At 35.9% G+C, this 22,794-nt stretch overlaps 2 protein-coding genes across 2 annotated transcripts; one reads left to right on the forward strand and one right to left on the reverse strand.

Annotated features, from left to right (window-relative positions):
- Nucleotides 1-99: 99 nt before the first annotated feature.
- LOC110682489 (AP-3 complex subunit sigma-like) lies at nucleotides 100-3,818 on the forward strand. The gene is made up of 7 exons (XM_021858826.1): nucleotides 100-335; nucleotides 440-482; nucleotides 584-645; nucleotides 2,412-2,508; nucleotides 2,757-2,827; nucleotides 3,208-3,299; nucleotides 3,412-3,818. Exons 1-7 carry the CDS (start codon nucleotides 267-269, stop codon nucleotides 3,473-3,475), a joined length of 498 nt encoding a protein of 165 aa, XP_021714518.1. The 5' UTR covers nucleotides 100-266; the 3' UTR covers nucleotides 3,476-3,818.
- LOC110682488 (pyridine nucleotide-disulfide oxidoreductase domain-containing protein 2-like) lies at nucleotides 3,676-22,075 on the reverse strand. The gene is made up of 16 exons (XM_021858825.1): nucleotides 21,683-22,075; nucleotides 21,373-21,537; nucleotides 20,376-20,555; nucleotides 20,160-20,217; nucleotides 19,898-19,948; nucleotides 19,696-19,778; nucleotides 18,363-18,450; nucleotides 7,697-7,738; nucleotides 7,540-7,614; nucleotides 7,327-7,395; nucleotides 6,234-6,355; nucleotides 5,456-5,568; nucleotides 4,708-4,787; nucleotides 4,283-4,403; nucleotides 4,052-4,118; nucleotides 3,676-3,978 (listed from the first exon to the last, which is right to left on the reverse strand). The coding sequence occupies exons 1-16, from the start codon at nucleotides 21,937-21,939 to the stop codon at nucleotides 3,852-3,854; spliced, it is 1,698 nt and encodes a 565-aa protein (XP_021714517.1). The 5' UTR covers nucleotides 21,940-22,075; the 3' UTR covers nucleotides 3,676-3,851.
- Between the last annotated feature and the right edge of the window lie 719 nt (nucleotides 22,076-22,794).

A 22,794-nucleotide genomic window follows, 5' to 3' on the forward strand; every position in this document is an offset into this window, starting at 1 on the left:
AATTACTTGTCCGAGCTCTAGAGTCTTAGCAAGTGAGCTGAACCTTAATTCGTTTGTCTTTTTACTTCAGTGAAATCCTCTCCAACTATACATATAGCCTTATAAATTGTGGCCCGCTCGCTCTAGTACTCAACAATGAACAATGTGTAGGGGTACTAAATACAAATTGGTCGTATATATGTATAACATACAGGAAAGAGCCGAGTTTAGAGAAGAAGTAGATCAAATCGAATCATAATTTGGAGTTTCACTTGAAAATCAAAAAAATGATAAAAGCGGTGATAGTGATGAACACTCAGGGAAAACCTCGCCTCACAAAATTCTACGATTCTAAGGTATTTTTCCATCTTCCTTAATCATCTGCTTAGCATCATTGATTTTCCTCAGAAATCAAATTGATGATATCTGCATTTTAATTTTACCATTTTTTTCTTCAAAGCCTCCAGATAAACAGCAGGAGCTGATTCGTACTCTCTACTCAGGTTCTCTTCTCTCTCTAATTCCTCACATTTTCATAATCAATTGTGATAGATTTTACTTTGAAATCGACGAATTTGTAATTTCTGGTAATTATTTGATGTAGTATTGTGCAACAGGCCTGATAATGTCAGCAATTTCGTCAATGTTGATTCCATTTTTGGTCCGGTATGTATTTATTTACCTCCGCTGCTTCAATTTTGTATTAATTCGTTTGCAAATTTCATGATCTTTGATGATCTGCTGTTCATCTTTGATGTTTAATTTAGCGTTAATTTCTTCGTTGTCGTTTCTGTAGTTAAATTTGATCTCTCCAGTCTTAATCTATGGATTTAACTATCAAACCTATGTTTCTGTGTTAATTGACCTAAATTAATGATTCTATGCTGCCGATTTTTTGTTATCTTCGTATGTATTTTTAGTTTTATTGTTGTAACACTTGTTAGAGCTTCTTTTTCGGAGTAGCGGTTTCTGTTTTCGACTCTGGTGGATAGTTTTTATAAGAATAATGTGTAGAATTTGCAAATCCATCTCTGCTGACTTCGCTTGAGCTCTAGTGCTACGGATGTGTGCAATATATATATAGAAAAAAGGATTAAGTCTAATACTATTGGTAGAATATAAGAAAGCGAGATTGCTAATAAGTTAGATAATTATCTTAGCACAGCAACGAGACAGGAATTCCTTTCAAGTTGCGTTAAAGATCATTCGATCATGCTCTTGACATAACATAATTTGACTTCTCCTAAATATTAACCCTTGCTGATTTACCGTCAAGGTTGCTGGAATCTGTTGTATTGCTGTCTGAAGCTTGTGTTGCATGCGCTGTATTCATTAACACCTTTCTTAAGCTGAAGGATTCAAAAAACAATCCTAGCATGGATGAAAGGATCATTTTAGTTGGACCTTATAGGAAAATATATCAGCTGAATTGAGTCCATGTATTATGGAACAAATGTTAATGTGCAGGGATTTGGCTATGCACTGGGCACATTGATTGCCTCAATGAAGTGTGACTGGTTTCAACTATTAACACACCATACAATCTCTGAAGCAACTTTAGGCTTGGCTCTATAATAACCTCTGATCTAGAGACTAGTGATGACTAAGAGATAGTAGTTGTTTTTATTGAAATTCCAATTGATTGGAGATTTTCCCAACATAACTAATCGGTATCTGAATACTTTAACCCAGTCAAATTCATTGTATACTTGCAGAGTAAATTCATTTAAGCCATTGAGCAGAATGTCTAGACCAATGGTGCCTCTAATATATCCAAGAACTTGACATTTAGCGTGCAGATATTGTTCTGTAGGAGATTATGTATTGACTTGGGAGTTTGAATTCAGTAGGAGATTAAGGATAGTTGATGTTTGACAGGAATTCCATTTTGCATACCATGCTTATGTTATAATGCGGATCAGAAATACCCCTTGCGGCACAAGATTAGTAACTATTCAGCCCATTCTTTGAAAGTCTTCGGAAAATATATTTTGAGTGATAATGTAACCAGAAGATGGCGTAGATCTTTTGATGTCACCAATATATATGGCTTAACTTTTGATGTCACCGTTCTACTGCTTAAGGCACAGAGAGTAGTAACTGGGTGACAGTGTTAGACTATAACCTTTTATCTTCAGAGCTGCAGTGTGTTTCGCCAACTGCTATCTACTTGCTTCTATACACCCAATGAAAGCCTTCAACTGGCTGCAACTTTGTAATTTGGGTCTTTGGAAATAAGACTGCCACATGTAAGAGTTCTATGCAAATTTGCATTCTCCTTCTCCTGGACTTCATAAATCTATAAGCCCCAGAAATTTTCTTTATACATTCCTTTTTATTGTCTTGAACTATCTAATTTGTGTTTGATGCATTGGCACATAACATTATTGCTCCATTAGTTATCCTTTAATCTGATGCTTTCTCATTTGCAGGATTCTCGACTTGTATACAAGCATTATGCAACCCTTTACTTTGTATTCGTGTATGACAGTGCTGAAAATGAGCTAGCAATGCTAGATTTAATACAAGGTATGTTTTTCCCTCCCCAGTTACAAAATAAAACTTCATTCCCCTTGAATCTTGATCCCCTTTTTCATTTTGAACTTTCCTTGGAGCTATGTTTTATTATTTATGTCATGCTCTAAGAGTTCTGTGCATGTTTGCTGCATTATAGCCAATACTCCATTTGAAATTTCCTTGCCATTCCATATTTTTCTTTCTATCAACGTCTCTCTTTCAATTCACTTCCTATATTGAAACTTGGTATTGTCTTACAGTTTTTGTTGAAACTTTGGACAAATGCTTCAAGAATGTCTGTGAGCTTGACATAGTGTTCAATTATGGCAAGGTAGTACTATCTGTGTAATACACAATTTACAGTTTGTAGATAATTCCATCTCTTTTGCACTTAATTATCTGGAGCTATTGTTACTATCATTCTGTCAATGTATTCTTTTGCTTTAAACCAGTTGTTTACTCCATATTAAAGCAAATCAAAGTAATGGGGGGGACTGGATGAGGAATCGAACCCCCATCACTTGGGGGCTAGATGGAGGGACTAATTATCCCTCCATCTCCTCATTCCTCTAAATTTGCAGTCTATTGTTGAATACTCCGTATTGTTATGTTGTTTTTGAGTCTCTCTGATAATTTTCATAAACTAGGTTGCATAGCAAAAGACATCCTATAGTGTAGCACTGATTCATGTTCTTACCTTCGACTTTGCAGCTTCATACTATTGTAGATGAGATTATTTTTGGAGGCCAAGTATTAGAAACTAACTCTGCAGAGGTTATCCGGGCTGTTGAAGAAATTTCAAGGTAGGCTACACACACCCCTTGCTTCCACACCTCCTATATAAAGGAAAATAGAAAGATCGCTCATCTATTTTGAAACGAAATATCGGTAAACTGATCTGCTGCATCAATGCAGGTTAGAAGCATCTTCTACCACCAACAGTTTTGTCCCAAAGTCAGTTTCTACCTGGCGGAGGTGAAAGTGTGAGCTTTTGATGATTGAGCAAATCTACTTTATTCAATGTCCAAGTTATAACTAATGTGGCCTCTTCGCCAGTGGACTCTCTCTTCGAGATGTGGTTTAACAAGTGCTTAATAGTGTTATTACTTGTTTTAATTTGTGGTTGTATTGTATAGAAACTATGCTACGAGCTTAAATTAGCTATTGCAAGAGAGTACATTATACGAGTAAAATGAATTACATTCCTAAAGTTTAAGGTAAATGTAAAATACATGAAAATACTCTCATTTGTACAACGTTGAAATGGTGCCAATGTGCCATGAACGGGAAAATTAGAATATAATCCAGGTTAAATCATAGAATCAATGTGCTTCTGCCACACCCGTCTGGCCATCTTATTTCTTAAAATCGTTAAGAACTATTTGCGCGGCATTACGGCCAGGTGCTCCCATAACCCCTCCGCCTGGATGAACTCCACTTCCACACAGATACAATCCTTGTAATGGTGTCCTGTAATTTGACCTGTTGAAAGAGAGAAATAATCAGAAGTAAGCAAACAATATCTCTATAAACAATATAACCCAACAGAATTTACCATCCTTTTGCAGGTCTCATAAGAAAGAGAGAATCTAATCCCATAGCTCCATGGAAGATATTCCCTCCTGAAAAATCATTAAAAAGATGCTTACATGTTTATGGGTATTGTAGTTTATGGGGTAATTAAAGTTTAGGGGTATGATGTGATACAAGTTCCAGCAGAACTAATTGGAGATTAAGAAACAGGAAACAGGACAAACACATAATGACTGGATATAAACTCAAGCACCTGTTAAGCCAATTTCTCTCTCCAAGTCTGGAGGAGTAAGCATGTCATATCCAAGAACAGATGAACTGAAGCCAGGTGCATACTCATCAATCAAGGAGAAACACCGATTTGCAAATGACTCCTGCACATATACGTCATACCGTTATCACAAAGAAAAGATTGAGTGCTAATGAAGTAGATGTTATCATAGAGGCATTTTCTGACAAGCAAATTAAACCCACAAGATTAGCACATCAGGTGTGTAGGAGCACATGACTAAAGACCTTGATAGCAGAACTTTGTCGGCTTGAAAAGGGCAGATAATCTTCAAGAAATTTGTAAACAGACACCATGAACCACTAAAACCATATGCATGAAAACAAATAAACTGAAGTGCTTGTATCATATGTTGAGCAGACTTTGCATAAAACTGAAAATAACCTCACCCTGTACGCAGTGTCCTGCCAACTGCCATCTGATGGTTGATAGGGTGTGTATTGGATAAATAAGTTGATTACATGTTTTCCTATAGAAGATAAGCAGACAGCAAGTCAGCAATCTCAATATTATAGGTGGTGAAAAAACCAGAAGTATTTTGCTTGGTATGCTTCGGTGTATGTTACACATGCAATAAATTTTGCTAACTTAAACCACAAAAAATAGGGAACAATGATTAGGAAAATTGTCAGCTACAGGGTGTAGAAGACTTCTGTCGTGCTGCATTGAGTTCAGATTAAAGCATTAGACTTTTTCATCATTTTATCGAAGACTTGTCTGAATTTTTTAAGCAAATCTGTCAATTCTAACACCAAAATTTTAGCATACTTACAGCCTTCTTCCCATGAAACTTGACATTTCTTAGAACTTACCATCTTTTGAGAACATAATTTACTGAATTGTTTCTTTTTGAAGTAGTTGCTATTGAAGTACAGATGAGGAACTTAAATATTTGATAGTGTCAATTTAGAGCAAATAGATTACCACGAGAAACTTTGGTATTGCCATGTAACACAAAAAGGTTTATTTTTTCTTTTATAATAAGAATATATTCCATCAGCTAAAACAATTTTATCATATAGAATAAGAGTTAAAATTATTTAAGGAACATTTCACAAAAAAGGGAGTTTTTACTATTAAAGGCGGCTTAAGGTTTCTTTACCTTCACCATACATTAAGCAACAACATAAATAATACCTGGAGGAGATATTGTTTTGTCTAAAACAGAAGGGATTGTCATTTCCATAACTGGTCTTTGTGATGGCAAGCCATTCAAAGCATCTTGACAAGCTGAGTGAATCTCCTCCATGCTGTGGAAAGCAGCATCGAAACAAGTCACATAGTATACTCATATAATTATTAAATCCCCTGTAATTCAAACATTCAAACCACATTTCCCAGGTTTACAAGGGTTAATTTTTACAAGATTTGCAGCATTATTGCAGTGTTCTGTTGCACTTTTTGGTTATTTGTTTTCACACAAGTCCAAACGTCACTCTAGATTTCAGGAAGAAAAGGTTCTCTTGGCCATGGAAGCACCATGACTAGAACTTCCTGAATTTGTCGGTGCCTTCGCCTTAGAGGTGATAGTAGATATTTTATTCAACAGTTAGCAGGATTTGCAGTTTCAAATTTCAAGTAGGATTTTCAACATTACAATAGATCACAGATTAACTGAAATAACAGGTCTTATATAGCCATAGTCCCATACAGCCATTTATCTTTCCTTTAGCCAATCATCACAAAGCTGCTGCTTACTAAACATGTTAACAAAAATAAGCACATCCTGTTAAGCTATCCATTTAAAAAATAAACAAGCACTCTATAAGTCTATTTTATCAGCTTCTGTTCTCAGTTTCTCACATGCAGCCATCCAGCCATACTTATCCACTTAGGAGATCAACCAGTTTATGTATCAGTGGCAAAAAGCAAAATTTACAACTTATCTCTGCACAGCACCTATTTGATGCCATACCTCTCAGAACCAATGTGAATAGTACCAACATGTTGAGGGCCAGCATCCAGGTGGCTCATTTTGCTATTGCAACAATCAAACTGGGGCAACTTGTCAACTGCTAAATTAATTTTTGTGGTTCCCTGTAAAAGAATGACCCAAAAACATTGAATGTTAGTATGGTGACAACGTTAGACCACGCCAAAGCAAATAATAAGCATCTCCGACCCTACAAATACATAAATTCAGTCAAAAGGTATTGCATCGACAATTCGACACAGTGGGCTTTAGGAGATGTTTACACCCATAAACACCTCAATTCCATCTTAGTTTCCTTTCCCACCTCCTAGTCTTCTCCATTGATGCTATGATATGAGGAAAAAGATCAGTTTCTAGCATAGATAACTGATAGAAGAGGGGGAAAATAGATGAGGAAATATTTGGGTGGAAGTAGAAGGTTATCTCCATCAAAAGGTGGCTAACAATCTAAAAAGTCATTTCCATCAAAAGCAGCTTTCAGTTCGGGCTCATCTCCACCCCAAGTCTTACTACCAATTGCAAGACTAAATCAGTGAGAAATGCATCCAAAACATAAGCCTTTACAAATTCCACTACAGTCTACAGAAAATCTACATTGTATGAGGCAGAGTTCAGAGTACATAAGTCCATGCCATTAAGGGCATCTGAAAATTGGAGGTAAACCAACTACACTAAGTCTTTTTAGATCTCTCCTCCCCACCCTAAAACCTTTGTTAGATTGATCGTCCTTGGTTACAAAGCAATTAAGTGACCAAACAAGCGAATACCACTTTTACTACCATTTAATAGAATCACAGAAAGCAGATGTCTTAAGGATAAAACATCCAAGAATGACATGAAAACAAAAGAGTAAGACTACAAAAACATTCTGCAGACTTGGACTACCCAAGCTGGCAAAACACTTTGTATTTGGCTCCAACTCACTACAAAAGGACAATCCATCAAGTCTATTTTTCTAAATAGGAACAATAGTATATCAAGCACATTAATCAATGTTCAATAACAGTTACAAAATAATAAAGTGCTAGAAACATGTGATGTTTAGACTAATTTAGATAATCTGAATTATTCTTACCGAGCTATAGTCACAATTTTTTATAGTGCGAATAAACTGATCAGGAAGTTTATCATCTGGCATTAATTCCTGCATCCAATAAGACAACTTTTCACAAGAAATTCCCAAATACACCAAGATTTATCTATTTTATAGAAATATGTGATTAAATGACACAATCTTTTCCGCGATTCACAAAAATAAGACAAGTGCCTCCACACACAGGAACTCTACCACAAAAGTTCTATAAGGAGTTGCATTTGATAGAACAGCAGAAGAATGAATCTCCGTTCCATCAGCCAGCAATACCTAGAGTAACAAAGATATGTCAGTGTACTGATCCAATACTAGCTGAGAAAGTAAGTTTGTATGTCAAAATGCGTAGCCAAACCCCTTCTGCAGCTCCAGAGTCCCCAATAATTAGCTGTGAAACCTAGTAAAACAAATATTCTTCTTAGTTACTAATAGAAAACCAGAATACATAAAATAGTAGACATGTGCACATTCTGAACAGCTATTCATGTAGTGTTTACGAATTACAATCCAGTAATTTCCTCTCTAGCAAACCATCATATGTAGTACAAAAATTAATTAAAAGGCTGTTTCTAAAACCCTTTGATTCAAGAGGCCAACGAATCACCTATTGTATCACAAATCCCCAAACTGTGGTTCCAAACCTACTTATTGGGGACACCCCATGCTTTCACTTAAAATTTGGAAAAAAATAACAAAATTGGCCCATAAGCGTGGATTATAACCTTCATTTTTGGACAATTTTAACTTTTTGGCACTCATGAAAAAAACATGTTGGGGTGCTACCCAAGACCCTCTCGGAGTCCATTTAGGTGGTTGAAACCATCTCCTTTGCCTTAAAACTGTCAATTTCCCATTTACAACTTACACCCTCCTTAATTAACTCAAGGCCATTACATGACTTTATTTGATCGACTTGTGGTCATGGATGGTTCCTACAATTAATATATAACCCCGAAATGCATCCCCTAGCATAAAAATTTATAAAGAGGATGTTTCTAAAAGACCCTTTATTGCAAAAAGGAAATGACTTTCCTATTATATAACAATTCCCTAATGTAAGGTTCCAAACAAACTTATATGATATTGGGGGACACCCCATGCATTCACATCAATCTTGGATAAATTTACAAAAATTGGCCAAAAAACGTGGATTACGGGCCCCTTTATTTTTAAGACAATTATTGACTTTTTGGGACCTTGGAAAAAAACATGTTGGGGTGCTTGCAAAACACCCTAGGAGTCTATTAGGGTGGTTGGAATCAACCACTTGGCCTTTGAATTGTATATTTAACATTTACAACTTACACCCTCTTTAATTAACTCAAGTCCACAACATGACTTTATATGCTCGACTAATGGTCATATAAGGTTCTAACCAAGATTATACCCTCCTTAAGAAACTCAAGGCCACCCCCAATTGCATCCCTTGCTATAAATATTCATAAAGTGGTTGTTTTAATCTAAGAGGCACTAAGACGGGTACGGGGACAAAACAAGGGAACGGGTACGAGTACCGAAAACAGTAAATTAAAAAGGTAAAAAACAGGTACAGCATGGATATGGCAAAAAAAAACCTAAAAATATTCAAAAGTAAATCCATACATAAGTCATTGCTACAAACTCAAAGGCAGATTGAAGTTTTTGACAAAAGCCTGTAAAAAAAAAACTAAGAACATCATTCTTTAACAATCAATCGATCGCAGCAGCGCCGCTGATCTGGTGGAGTGGTGGGTGGTTGGCTACTTCAGTCTTCAAGGTTTCAAAGAGAAAAAGAGTAGTAGAAAGAGAAACTATATTGAGTGCCCTAGCCCTGCTCCCTTAAGAGTTAACGAGTAAGAATTTTTTTTTAAATTTTTTTTATTAAGGCCCTTCTTTTATTATTAAATTTTGAACTAGGCTTGGGTTTTGAAAGTCAGAAAGTTCAATTTGTTCTTGGGGACGTCTAAAACGTGTTAAACCGTACCCGTAACGTCCCAAAATTAGCGTAGGTTGCACCCAAAATTTTGTAAACGTCCCGGGAACGTATTTTTGCAGTCCCCGTACTATACCCAAACCTGGTACGGGAGATGGCCTAAAACTACCGTACCCATGCTTCCGAGGTTTTCATAAGACCCTACGATTCAAAATGCGAATCACTTGCCTATTGTATCTCAAATCCCGAATATATGGTTCCCAACCAACTTATATGATCTCGGGGGACACCCCACGCATTCACTTCAATTTTATAAAAAAATTACAAAATTTGGCCCAAAAGCATTGATTATAGCCTTCATTTTTTAGACAATTATTGACCTTTTGGCATCCGGGAAAAAAACGTGTTGGGGTGCTTGCCATACACCCTAGGAGTCCATTAGGGTGGTTGGAACCATCCACTTTTGCCTTTACACTGTACACTTACCATTTACAACTTTCACCCTTTTTAATAAACTCAAGACCACAACATGACTTTATATCCCCGACTAATGATCATAAATGGTTCTAACCTATATTACTTGCCTATATGGTTCTAACCTATATAACTTTCACCCGGTACGGGGGATGGCCAAAAACTGTCGTACCCATGCTTTCTAGGTTTTCATAAAACCCTTCGATTTAAAATGCGAAATACTTGCCTCTATTGTATCTCAAATCCTGAATACAAGGTTCTTAACCAGCTTATATGATCTCGAGGGATACCCCATGCATTCACTTCAATTTTAGAAAAATTACAAAAATTGGCCCAAAAGCGTGGATTATAGCCCTCATTTGTTAGTTAATTATTGACTTTTTGGAATCCTGGAAAAAAACATGTTCGGGTTCTTTCCATACACCCTAGGAGTCCATTGGGGTGGTTGGAACCATCCACTTTTGTCTTTACACTGTACATTTAACTTTTACAACTTTCACCCTTTTTAATCAACTCGAGACCACAACATGACTTTATATCCCCGACTAATGATCATATATGCTTCTAACCTATATTACTTCCCTATATGGTTCTAACTTACATTACTTTCACCCGATATGGAAGATGGCCGAAAACTGCCGTACCCGTCCTTCCTAGGTTTTCATAAGACCCTTCAATTCAAAATGCGAATCACTTGCCCCTATTGTATCTCAAATCCCGAATCTATGGTTCCCAACCAACTTATATGATCTCGGAGGACACCCATGCATTCACTTCAATTTTGGAAAAAATTACAAAAATTGGTCCAAAAGCGTGGATTAGCCTTCATTTTTTAGACAATTACTGACTTTTTGGCAACCTGGAAAAAACATGTTGGGGTTCTTGCCATAGACCCTAGGAGTCCATTGGGGTGGTTGGAACCATCCACTTTTGTCTTTACACTATACATTTACCATTGATAACTTTCACCCTCTTTAATCAACTCGAGACCACAACATGACTTTATATCCCCGACTAATGATCATATATGCTTCTAACCTATATTACTTCCCTATAAGGTTCTAACCTACATTACTTTCACCCGATACGGGAGATGGCCAAAAATTGTCGTACCCGTGCTTCCTAGGTGTTCATAAGACCCTTCGATTCAAAATGCGAATCACTTGCCCCTATTAATCTCAAATCCCAAATCTATGGTTCCCAACCAACTTATATGATCTCGGAGGACACCCATGCATTCACTTCAATTTTAGAAAATATTACAAAAATTGGCCCAAAAGCGTGGATTATAGCCTTCATTTTTTAAACAATTATCGACTTTTTCGCATCCTTGAAAAAAACATGTTGGGGTCCTTGCTATACACCCTAGGAGTCCATTGGGGTTATTTGAACCATCCATTGTTGCCTTTACACTATACATTAACTTTCATCCTCTTTAATCAATTCAAGACCACATCATGGCTCATTTGTGATTCTAACCTATATTACTTCCCTATATAGTTCTAACCTGTATTACTTTCACCCAAACGGGAGATGGCCAAAAACTGCCGTACCCGTGCTACCTATGTTTTCAGAAGACTTTTCGATTCAAATTGTGAATCACTTGCCTATTGCATTTCAATCCCGAATATATGGTTCCCAACAAACTTATATAATCTCCAGGGACACCCTATGCATTCATTTCATTTTTCAGAAAAATTACAAAAATTCGCCCAAAAGCGTTGTTTATAGCCTTCATTTTTTGGACAATTATTGACTTTTTGGCATCCTAGAAAAAAACATGTTGGGGTGCTTGCCATACACCCTAGAAGTCCATTGGGGTGTTTAGAACCACCCACTGTTGCCGTTACACTATACATTTACCATTTACAACTTTCACCCTTATTAATCAACTCAAGACCATAACATGACTTTATATCCCCAACTACTGATCATTTACGGTTCTAACCTATATTACTTGTCTATATGGTTGTAACCTATATTACTTTCACCCGGTACGGGAGATGGCCTAAAACAGCCTTACCCGTGCTTCCTAGGTTTTCATAAGACCCTTCGATTTAAAATGCGAATTACTTGCCCCTATCGTATCTCAAATCCCAAATATATGGTTCTTAACCCGCTTATATGATCCCGGGGACACCCCATGCATTCACTTCAATTTTAGAAAAATTAAAAAAATTGGACCAAAAGCGTGGATTATAGCCTTCATTTTAAGACCATTATTGACTTTTTGGCGACCTGGAAAAAAATATGTTGGGGTTCTTGCCATACACCCTAGGAGTCCATTGGGGTGGTTGAAACCATCCATTTTTGTCTTTACACAGTACATTTAACTTTTACAACTTTCACCCTCTTTAATCAACTCAAGACCACAACATGACTTTATATCCTCGACTAATGATCATATATGCTTTTAACCAATATTACTTCCCTATATGGTTCTAACCTATATTACTTTCACCCGATACGGGAGATGGCCTAAAACTGTCGTACCCGTGCTTCCTAGGTTTTCATAAGACCCTTGGATTCAAAATGCGAATCACTTGCCCCTATTGTATCTCAAATCCCGAATCTGTGGTTCCCAACCAACTTATATGATCGTGGGGGACACCCCATGCATTCACTTCAATTTTAGAAATAATTAAAAAAATTAGCCCAAAAGCGTTGATTATATCCTTCATTTTTTATACAATTATTGACTTTTTGGCATCTTGGAAAAAAACATGTTGGGGTGCTTGCCATACAACCTAGGAATCCATTGGGGTGGTTGGAACCATCCACTTAACCTTTACACTGTACATTTACCATTTACAACTTTTACCTTCTTTAATCAACTCAAGACCACAGCATGACTTTATATCCTCGATTAATGATCTTATATGGTTCTAACCTATATTACCCCTCCTAAAGAATTTCAAGACCACCCCAAAATTTATCCTCTGCTATAAATATTCATAAAGATGTTTTTAAAAGACCCTTTGTTTCAAAAGCCAAATGACTTGCCCATTGTATCACAAATCTCCAATCTATGATTCCCAAATAACTTATATGACTTCCGGGAATACCACATGCGTTCACTTCAATTTTGGAAAAAATTACAAAAATTGGCCTAAAAGCGTGGATTATAGCCTTCATTTTTTAGACAATTTTGACTTTTTGGTACCCATGAAAAAAGCATGTCGGGGTGCTACCAATATACCCTAAGGTACTCTCAGAGTTCATTTAAATGGTTAAAATCGTCTATTTTGCCTTTAAACTATAAATTAACAACTCCCTCATTAATCAACTCAAGGCCATTACATGACTTTATATGATTGACTAGTGGTCATTAATGGTTCCAACAATTCATATATAACACCAGAATGCATCTCCTAACATAAAAATTTATAAAGAGGATGTTTCTAAAAGAATTTTTAATGCAAAAGGGAAATGACTTGCCTATTATATAACAATTCCCTAATGTATGGTTCCAAACCGACTTATATGACGTCGGGAGACCCCATGCATTCAAATCAATTTTATAAAAATTAATCGTACTTGGCCAAAAAGGTGTGGATTCTAGACTTTATTTTTTTAGACAATTATTGACATTTTGGCATCCAAGAAAAAAACATGTTGCAGTCTATTAGGGTGGCTGGAACCGACCATTATGAATTTGAAATGTATATTTACCAATTACAACTTAAACCTCTTTAATTAACTCAAGACCACAACATGACTTTATACGCCCCACTAAAAATCATATTAAGGTTCTAACCAACATTAAACCCTCCTTAAGAAACTAAAGGCAACCCCTAAATGTATCCCTTGCGATAAATATTCATAAAGAGGTTGTTTCTAAAAGACCCTTCGATTCAAAATGCAAATGACTTGCCTAATGTATTACAAATCCCAATCAATGGTTCCCAACCAATTATGGCCGTCCTTGGGGGACACCCCATGCATTTACTCCAATTTTGCAAAAAATTACAAAAATTAACCCAAAAGCGTGAACCTTCATTTTTTAAACAATTTTGACTTTTTAGTACCCATGAAAAAAAACATGTCGGGGTGCTATCCATACACCCTGTGAAACTCCCTAGTCCATTTAGGTGGTTAAAACCTGTCTATTTTGCCTTTAAACTATCAATTAACAACTTAACACCCTCCTTAATTAACTCAAGGCCATTACATGACTTTATATGATTGACTAGTGGTCATAAATGGTTACAATTCATAAATAACCCCTAATGCATCTCCTAGCATAAAAATTTACAAAGAGGATGTTTCTATAAGAAATTTTAATGCAAAAGGGAAATGGCTTGCCGATTATAACAATTCCCTAATGTATGGTTCCAAACCAACTTATACGACCTCAGGGGCTACCCCATGAATTCAAATCAATTTCGAAAAAATTCCCCAGAATTGGCCAAAAAGCGTGAATAATAAGCCTTTATTTTTTAAGACCGTCAGGCATTCTCGCCGATCTAGTGAGAAAGATTCCATTTTTTATCCCCGGGAAAACATTTCTATTGAGGCAATTGCACTTGGTCAGTAGAACATAGTCTCGGCTGAACCTACATACCAAATGTTACGATTAAGCGGGTCTCGCAGCTAAGGGAGAAGGGGACCTCTTTCAGAGCAAGCTAAAGAGCCCTTCCTTGCATCCCCTGCTATAAATATTCATAGAGGTTTTTAAAAGACCCTTCGATTTAAAATGCGAATGACTTGCCTATTGTATTACAAATCCCCAATCTATGGTTCTCAACAAACTTATATGACCTCGGGGGACACCCCATGCATTCATTTCAGTTTTGGAAAAAAAAATACCAAAATTGGCCCAAAAACGTGGATTATAGCTTTCATTTTTAAGACAATATTGACTTATTGGAAACCATGAAAAAAACATGTCGGGGTGCTACCCATACACCCCAAAGACACTCTCGGAGAAGCCGTCTACTTTGCCTTTAAACAATCGATTTACCATTAACAACTAACACCCTCTAAATCAAGGCCATTACATGACTTTATACGATTGACTTGTGATCATGGATGATTCCAAAAATTCATATATACCTCGAAATGCATCCCCTAGCATAAATTATGGATGTTTCTAAAAGACCCTTTAATGCGAAAGGGAAATTATTTGCCTATTATATAAAAATTACCAAATGTATGGTTCTAAACCAACTTATATGACCTTAGGGGACACCTCAGGAATTCAAATCAATTTTTGAAAAATTTACTAAATTGGCCAAAAGCATGGTATTATAGCCTTTATTTTGAAGACAATTATTGACTTTTTGGCACCGTGGAAGGAAAAATGTTGGGGTGCATGCCATAAACCTTAGGAGTCCATTAGGGTGGCTGGAACCGTCAACTTTAACTTCGCCTTTAAGCTGTATATTTACCATTAACAACTTACATTGTCTTTAATTAACTCAAGACCACAACATGACTTTATATGCCTGACTAATGGTTATATATGGTTTGAACCAATATTACACCCTGCATTAAGTAACTCAAGGCAACCCCCAAATGCATCCCTGCTATAGATATTCATAAAGAGGTTGTTTCTAGAAGATCCTTTGATTCAAAACGCATATGAATTGTCTATTGTACACACATCTATGGTTCATAATCAATTTATATGATCCTAGGGGACACCCCATGCATTCACTTCAATTTTTATAAAAAAATTACCAAAATTGGCCAAAAGCGTGGATTATAGCCTTCATTTTTACACAATTTTGACTTTTTTTTGCAACCATTTAAAAAACATGTCAGAGTGCTACCCATACACCGCAAGACACTCTCGGAGTCCATTTAAATAGTTAAAACCGTCTACTTTGCCTTTAAACAGTCAATTTACCATTTACAACTTTTTCCCTCCTTAATTAACTCAAGACCATTACATGACTTTATATAATTCAGTGGTGGTCATGGATGGTACCAACAATTAATATATAAGCATGAAATGCATCCCCTAGCATAAAAATTTATAAAGAAGATGGTTCTAAACGACCCTTTAATGCAAAGGGGAAATGACTTGCCTATTATATAACAATTCCCCTATGTATGTTTCCAAACCAACCATCAATTTTGAAAAAATTTACCAAAACTGGCAAAAAGCGTGGATTATAGTCTTTACTTTTTAGACTATTATTCACTTTATGGCACCTTGAAAAAACCATGTTGGGGTGCTTCGCATACACCCTAGGAGTCCATTAGGGTGGTTCGAACCATCCACTTTTAACTTTAAACTGTATATTTACCATTTACTACTTACACCCTCTTTAATCAACTCAAAACCCACAACATGACTTTATATGACCAACTAATGGTCATATATGGGTCTAACCAATATTACACCCTCCTTAAGTAACTCAAGGCCACCCCGAAATACATCCCCTGCTATACATATTCATAAAGAGGTTGTTTCTAAAAGGATCTATGATTCAAAAGGAAAATGACTTGCCTATTGTAGCACAATTCTCCAATTTATGGTTCCCACCGAACTTATATGATATTAGGGGATACCATTCACTTCATTTATATAAGTTAACTTTGACTTTTTGCAGGATGCTTCACATACACCCTAAGACACACTGGGAGTCCATTTAAGCGGTTGGAATCTTCCTTTAAACTAAAAGTTTACCATACACAACTTACTCCCTCCTTAATTAACTCACGGCCACCACATGACTTTATTATAGGACTTCGAAATGCATCCCCTACAATAAAAAGTTATAGATTGTTTCTAAAAGACCTTTTAATTCGAGAGGCAAACTATTTGTCTACTGTTTCACAATTCCACAATGTGTGGTTCCAACCAACACATGACCTCAAGGGACACCCCATGCATTCACTTCAACTTTGGAAAAAATTTCTCCAAACACATGGATTATAATCTTCATTTTTTTAAGATAAGTTTTGACCTTTTGGCATCCATGAAAAAAAAATGTTGAGGTGATTCCCATACACCCTAAGACACTTATGAGTCTGTTTGGGTGGTTGGAACTATTTACTTTGCCTTTAAACTATGAACTTATCACTTATAAATTACACCCTTGTTAATTAACTCAAAGCCACCCCAGGGTTAACTGGCTCCCCGGCCCTGTTTCGGAGCACGTTACACACCGCAGTTGAGCCGTGCTTTGGACCACCGGGCAATAAACTTTTGGGCCTCATAACTATATATGATCGAATAGTGGTCATATATCTACATATGGTTCTAACCAATATATGACCCCGAAATTCGTCCCTTACTATAAAAAAATATAAAAAGACTGTATCCAAAAGACACTTTAATTCAAAAGGCAAACGATAGGGGACACCCCATGCATTCACTTAACTTTAGAAAATTATACCCAAATTGGCCATTATAACCTTAAGTTTTTAAGACAATTATCGACTTTTTGGCACCGGGAAACAAACATGTCAGGGTGCTTCCCACACACCCCAAAATACCCTTGGAGTCCATTTGGGTGGTTGGAACCATCCACTTTACTTTAAAACTGTAAATTTACCTTTAACAACTTACACCATCCTTAACATATGACCGATTAGCGGTTATACATGGTTCTAACTTCAAAACAATATTATTATGTCACCCCAAAATGCATCCTTTACTTTTAATATAAAGAGGTTGTTTCTAAAACCTTTTAATTCAAAAGGCAAACAACTTGCCTATTGTATCGCAATTTTCCAATGCATTATTCCAAACCAACTTCTATGACCTAAGGGGACACCCCATGCATTCACTTCAATTTTGGAAAATTTTGCCAAAATTAGCCCAAAAGTGTGGATTATAGCCTTCATTTTTTAGACAATTTACAAATTTTCCACAACCGGGAAAAAAAAGTGTCGGGGTGATTCCCACACCCCAAGACACCCTAGGAGTCCATTTGGGATGTTGGAACCGTCTGCTTTGCCTTTAAACTAACAATTTGCCATTTACAACTTACACCCTCCTTAATGAAATCAAGGTCACCACAAGACTTTATATGACCGACTAGTGGTCATGTATGGTTCCAACCAATATTATTATATGACCCTGAAATGCATCCCATAGTATAAAAATTAACTCAAGGCCACCACATGAGTTTATATGACCAACATGTGGTCATATATGGTTCTAACCAATATTATTATGACCCTGAAATGATCCTTTACTATAAATTTTTAAAGAGGCCGTTTCTAAAAGACCCTTTAATTCACAAGGCAAACGACATACATGGAAGAAAATAGCATACATGCAATACGAATTTTTTGCCAACAACTATATTGGAGTGAAGGGAACTTGGGATGACTTAGGAACAAAAGGTCAATTTAACTAGTATGGATTAACAACATATATAGCAAGGTAGGATGGATGTGGAAGGAAATATATACACACGTGCAACTTGCCAGCTACATTAAATATCACTTGTCCTTACATGTGACACAACATTGCATGCTAGTGCCTCTCAAAATGTATAATAAATCAACACTCCAAAAATCATTCCTCCATCCAACAGCAAAGTAACCCACACCAATTATTAAAAAAAGAGCACATTTTTAGTGATCCTTACTTAGCAAGGGAATTAAACCATGAGTCACTCAAAGAAGAATTTCAGCTCTCATCAGCAACAAAGTAGAAAATTTTAATGCTTACTTCAGTGCTAGTCACTATGTGAGCTCCAGCTTCCTTTGCAGCATGACTGATGGCTAAGGAGACAGAGCCCATTCCCCCTTCCACATATCTGCAAAATACAGTTCCAGAACATAATTGGCAAAGATATGTCTTTTCATAGTCAGCGTAATAATTTGTCTTCATGTTCTAAAGAAAGAAGACAAAGCTTAACACAAAGTAATCTCCCAGTATCCTTGCCAATCATTGGGTGTATCATGAATTTCAAAATTATTAGAGCCAAAATCTAGTATATTATGTTATGCCATTATACACAGATTATATTTAATGGATTCCTATCACTTCATAGTAACCTTGCTTAAGGATACCTACACAAAATATCTGGACACCATAGTGAAGAAATTAACCTATATGGGAGTGCCTATGACTCATTTAAGGTGGCCAAAATGCCAAACATATTGTCACTATCACAAGTGATGCACATGAATGTATTTAAAAGATTCCCACTAACATAATCTAATAGCATCCCGTAAATCAACAGCAAATAAATGGGCTTTGCAGAATCAATACTAAACAAAAATGTTACGGACTAGTATAACTTTAAATTTATGTTGAGAAATAATTTACAAGTCGGAGCTTCATTGCCAAGTCACATTCATTCATTCTTTTCATACATGAGCCAAAATCAAGGGGTCACATTCCTTTAGGACATACAGTCTGATTACTGGTCTGTGGGCTAATTTTAATGTTGACTTGTTAAGCACCTTTTTTTTTCTCTTTTTTTTTTTTGAAAGGTAAGGGGTAGGGGCATGGGCACACATTAAAAGATAATGTAGGTGTCAGACGAATTCAATGAGAATTGAAATCACTTGCTGAATCCATTCAAGTGATGGACCCACCAAACCTGGACTGCTCACCCGCCAATATGAACTAAAGATGGATTTATAGTGTATATCAACATGAAACAAGAGGTATACTAGCTTATAAAATTAGTCATTAAGCTTAGATGATAAGCTAATTGTATAAAACATCTTTAGGCTGGATAGGGCTTAAACGACAAAAGTGTTGGTCTAACACTCTAACAGAAGCTCTAAGTAAACATATCATTGGCATGGATGAATTTTAAGGACTAACTGAGTGTTGGATCCTACAAAAGATATTGTGTTTTGACAGGTCCTTCCCTCCTTTGTCAATCAGCTATATTTAACCCACATAGATGAACAAGTCCTAGGAAAAGGATAAGGCCAAGAGTAAGACAAAAGTGCCTAAATTTGGACAGCATATACTAGACATCACTTACAAATATTATGAATCTAAAAGTCCAAAGATGAAACTCTGCATGATTTTGGATACTTACGACCATACGCCACGACCTCCATCTGTTTCTCCCATCACATGATGTAGCAAAACATACCCACTACCTGGCGTGTTTACACTTGCCTATTAAAGTAAATGATAGCTCGCATTCAGTTTTATCTACACAACATAACATAATTAGATCTCGGGGATTCACACAGGATGCCTGAGGATACATATCATATCTCAAACACAATACTTACCATGCTCCCTATAACAGCATCTGTTGCTAGTGTTGCTTTAAGGACATCAGACTGCATATATCAGAGACATATAAATCAGGAAGTTTAAACAGTAAAATTTGAAAAAAAGGAGATATACTGAAGTGCTAGCTTATATTAAAAGCAACACATGAAACAATACGGTGTGCACATTTAGGGGGGTTGTTTCCACAAGTAAAACACATGGTACAGCTCAGCCAGGTTAGTTTATCGTACAGACCATAGCAACTGAAGATGTCATTACCTCAAACCAGTTATTTAGAACCTTTGAAGCTGGGGACAAAAGAAGGTCCATAAAATCCCTGTCGTCCAACAGGACAGTGCATTGCAAGAATAAGTTGAGTTACTATAGCTCCCAAGTTTAAGGTTATAAAATCAGCAAATAAGATTAGTCTGAAGTCTGTACGATATATAAAAAAGTACATACTACTTTTGTATAGAAAGAATATTGCATTCTTACACCATCTCTTTTTGCCCAAGGGAGACTGCACGTTGAAGGCAGGCCGACCAAAAAGTTGACTTGTACAACTTATTTTTCATCTTGTCACCAAAAGACGAGGCGCCTCCTATATTTTCAGGAGTCGGGGAATCCAGAATTGGATCCAAAAATTTACAGAAACTTTCAAGCTGACTCTCATATCTACATGTGTGCATCAAAATAGTTCAAGATAAACACATCAACATCAATTTAAAAATGGTATATCTTAACGGAAAAATGATTGCAACTTTGCAAGTGCAGGTGCACAAGCATGAGTTCTTATACCTCATCTTGATACTAGCAAACTTCTTCTTATAAACGTTTCAGTTGAATGCAATTACACAAAATATCCAATATGCTACAATATAATAAGTCAAGCATAATATCTCAAGTCAAAAACATACATACTTGTAATTGTTAGATTTGTCACCATCATTCATCACTTAATGTCATAATTGTCATTCATGCATACACCATCTTATAAGTTATAACAGCCATATTAGATAATTATAACTAAATCAAAACCACAAAAAACAAAACCTAGCATTTTGAAACACATTGAAGCTAAAAAGGAGAGGCATGTTTTATCAACCTCATCCAAATTACCTTTCCAAACCATTTCCAATTTAGATGCACAAATTTTCACATACAAAATACTTGTATATATATATGTTGCAAGTTGCAACACATGACTTGAAGGCCATGAAGCACAATTTTGTAAATGTTTATATTTAAACCAATTGTTTCACAATTCAAGCTACAAATGATCATGCATAAACATATCACTATGTCCTGAACATTTTCAAATTCAACCTAAATATGATCATAAAAAAAATTATCTCAATCTTTTGAACTAATTCAAGCAACTAATGATCATATAACAATATATCCAAATATCTCAAACAAATTTCACAATTGCAATTACTTCATACCAAAAAAACAACAAAAATTCTTGCAAAAACCTAGAAAATTAGGATACCTAGGATAAGCATCAGCGTCATTTAAGGAGAACTTAGAGATTTCGGAACGATTAAGCTCTTTATCTGGCCCTAACAAAAGATATCTCCCATCCAAACAAGGCGTAAACGACGACGCCGGAACTCTCTTCAGCATCTTCATTCCATGCCTTTCCAATTCCAATTCCCTATCAGTCAATCATTTTCATCACATGATACAATCATCATCAACATCAACAATTCAACATTCATTCATTCATCTCCTGAATTTATGATTGAAGATATAAAATTATAATTTAGGAGCGAGAAAATAAATTTAGAGAGACAAAGTACTTGATAATGGAAGGACGAAGAAGACTCTGGAGGTAACTGCACCGCGAAAATTTAAACCCAGGGATCAACTCTTCGGTAACAGCAGCGCCGCCGAGGACATGGCGGCGCTCAAGGACGGCGACGGATAGGCCACCGCGAGCTAAGTACGCCGCCGCCGTTAAGCCGTTGTGGCCGCCGCCGATAATTACGGCGTCCCATTTTTTGGCTTTTAGCGCGCTTATCGCAGTTGCGCTACTGCTGAATTGTCTTCGCCACATTTGAGGAGTAAGTAAGCGAGAGAGAGAGTAATAAGAGAGAGAAATTGTGAAAGAGAGTGTTTAATGGAGTTTGAAAGCGACTTCAATGGACCCTCAATGACAGTCTTCACTCTTAGGTTGTGGACTTGTGGATTACGGAGTATTGATAAACCAATCATGTATTTTGCGACAGGAATCAAGTACTCCGTATTTACAATTGTGTACTGTATTTAAATACTCGTATTACGACTAAGGGCATGTTCTCTTCCGTTGAAATTCAATTCAGTTCAGCTCTTAATTTATGTCTAATGATATTGATAATGATATAAAGCCAAATTTCATTCTTTTAAGCTCTTATTACAACGACGGCGACAACAACAACAATACTAATAATAATAATAATAATAACAACAACAACAACATTGGGGCTCGTACTGCAGCTCACATATTCACTAGGGTAGACTTTTCTATAGTTAGAGGAGTGGAGGCCCAGATTGTATCTCGACTTCCCACTAATTTATTGTAGGTCATATGACTTTTGTTTTTGAGATAATAATAATAATAATAATAATAATAATAATAATCAATAAGTAATAAATAATAATTGTTTCAAAAATAATAATAATAATTGTTTCAAAAATAATAATAATAATAATAATAATAATAATAATAATAATAATCAATCAATAATAATAATAATAATAACAATAATAATTGAAATAATAATACTACTAATAATAATCAATAAATAATTATAATAATAATCATCAATAAATAATAATAATAATAATAATAATAATCAATAAATAATAATAATAATAATAATAATCAATATGTGTTTAAAATGTTTAGAGGTTTCAAGTTTTTAATATATTT

This window comes from Chenopodium quinoa, unplaced genomic scaffold (genome assembly GCF_001683475.1).
Source record: "Chenopodium quinoa cultivar QQ74 unplaced genomic scaffold, ASM168347v1, whole genome shotgun sequence".
In the NCBI taxonomy this organism is placed as follows: domain Eukaryota; kingdom Viridiplantae; phylum Streptophyta; class Magnoliopsida; order Caryophyllales; family Amaranthaceae; genus Chenopodium; species Chenopodium quinoa.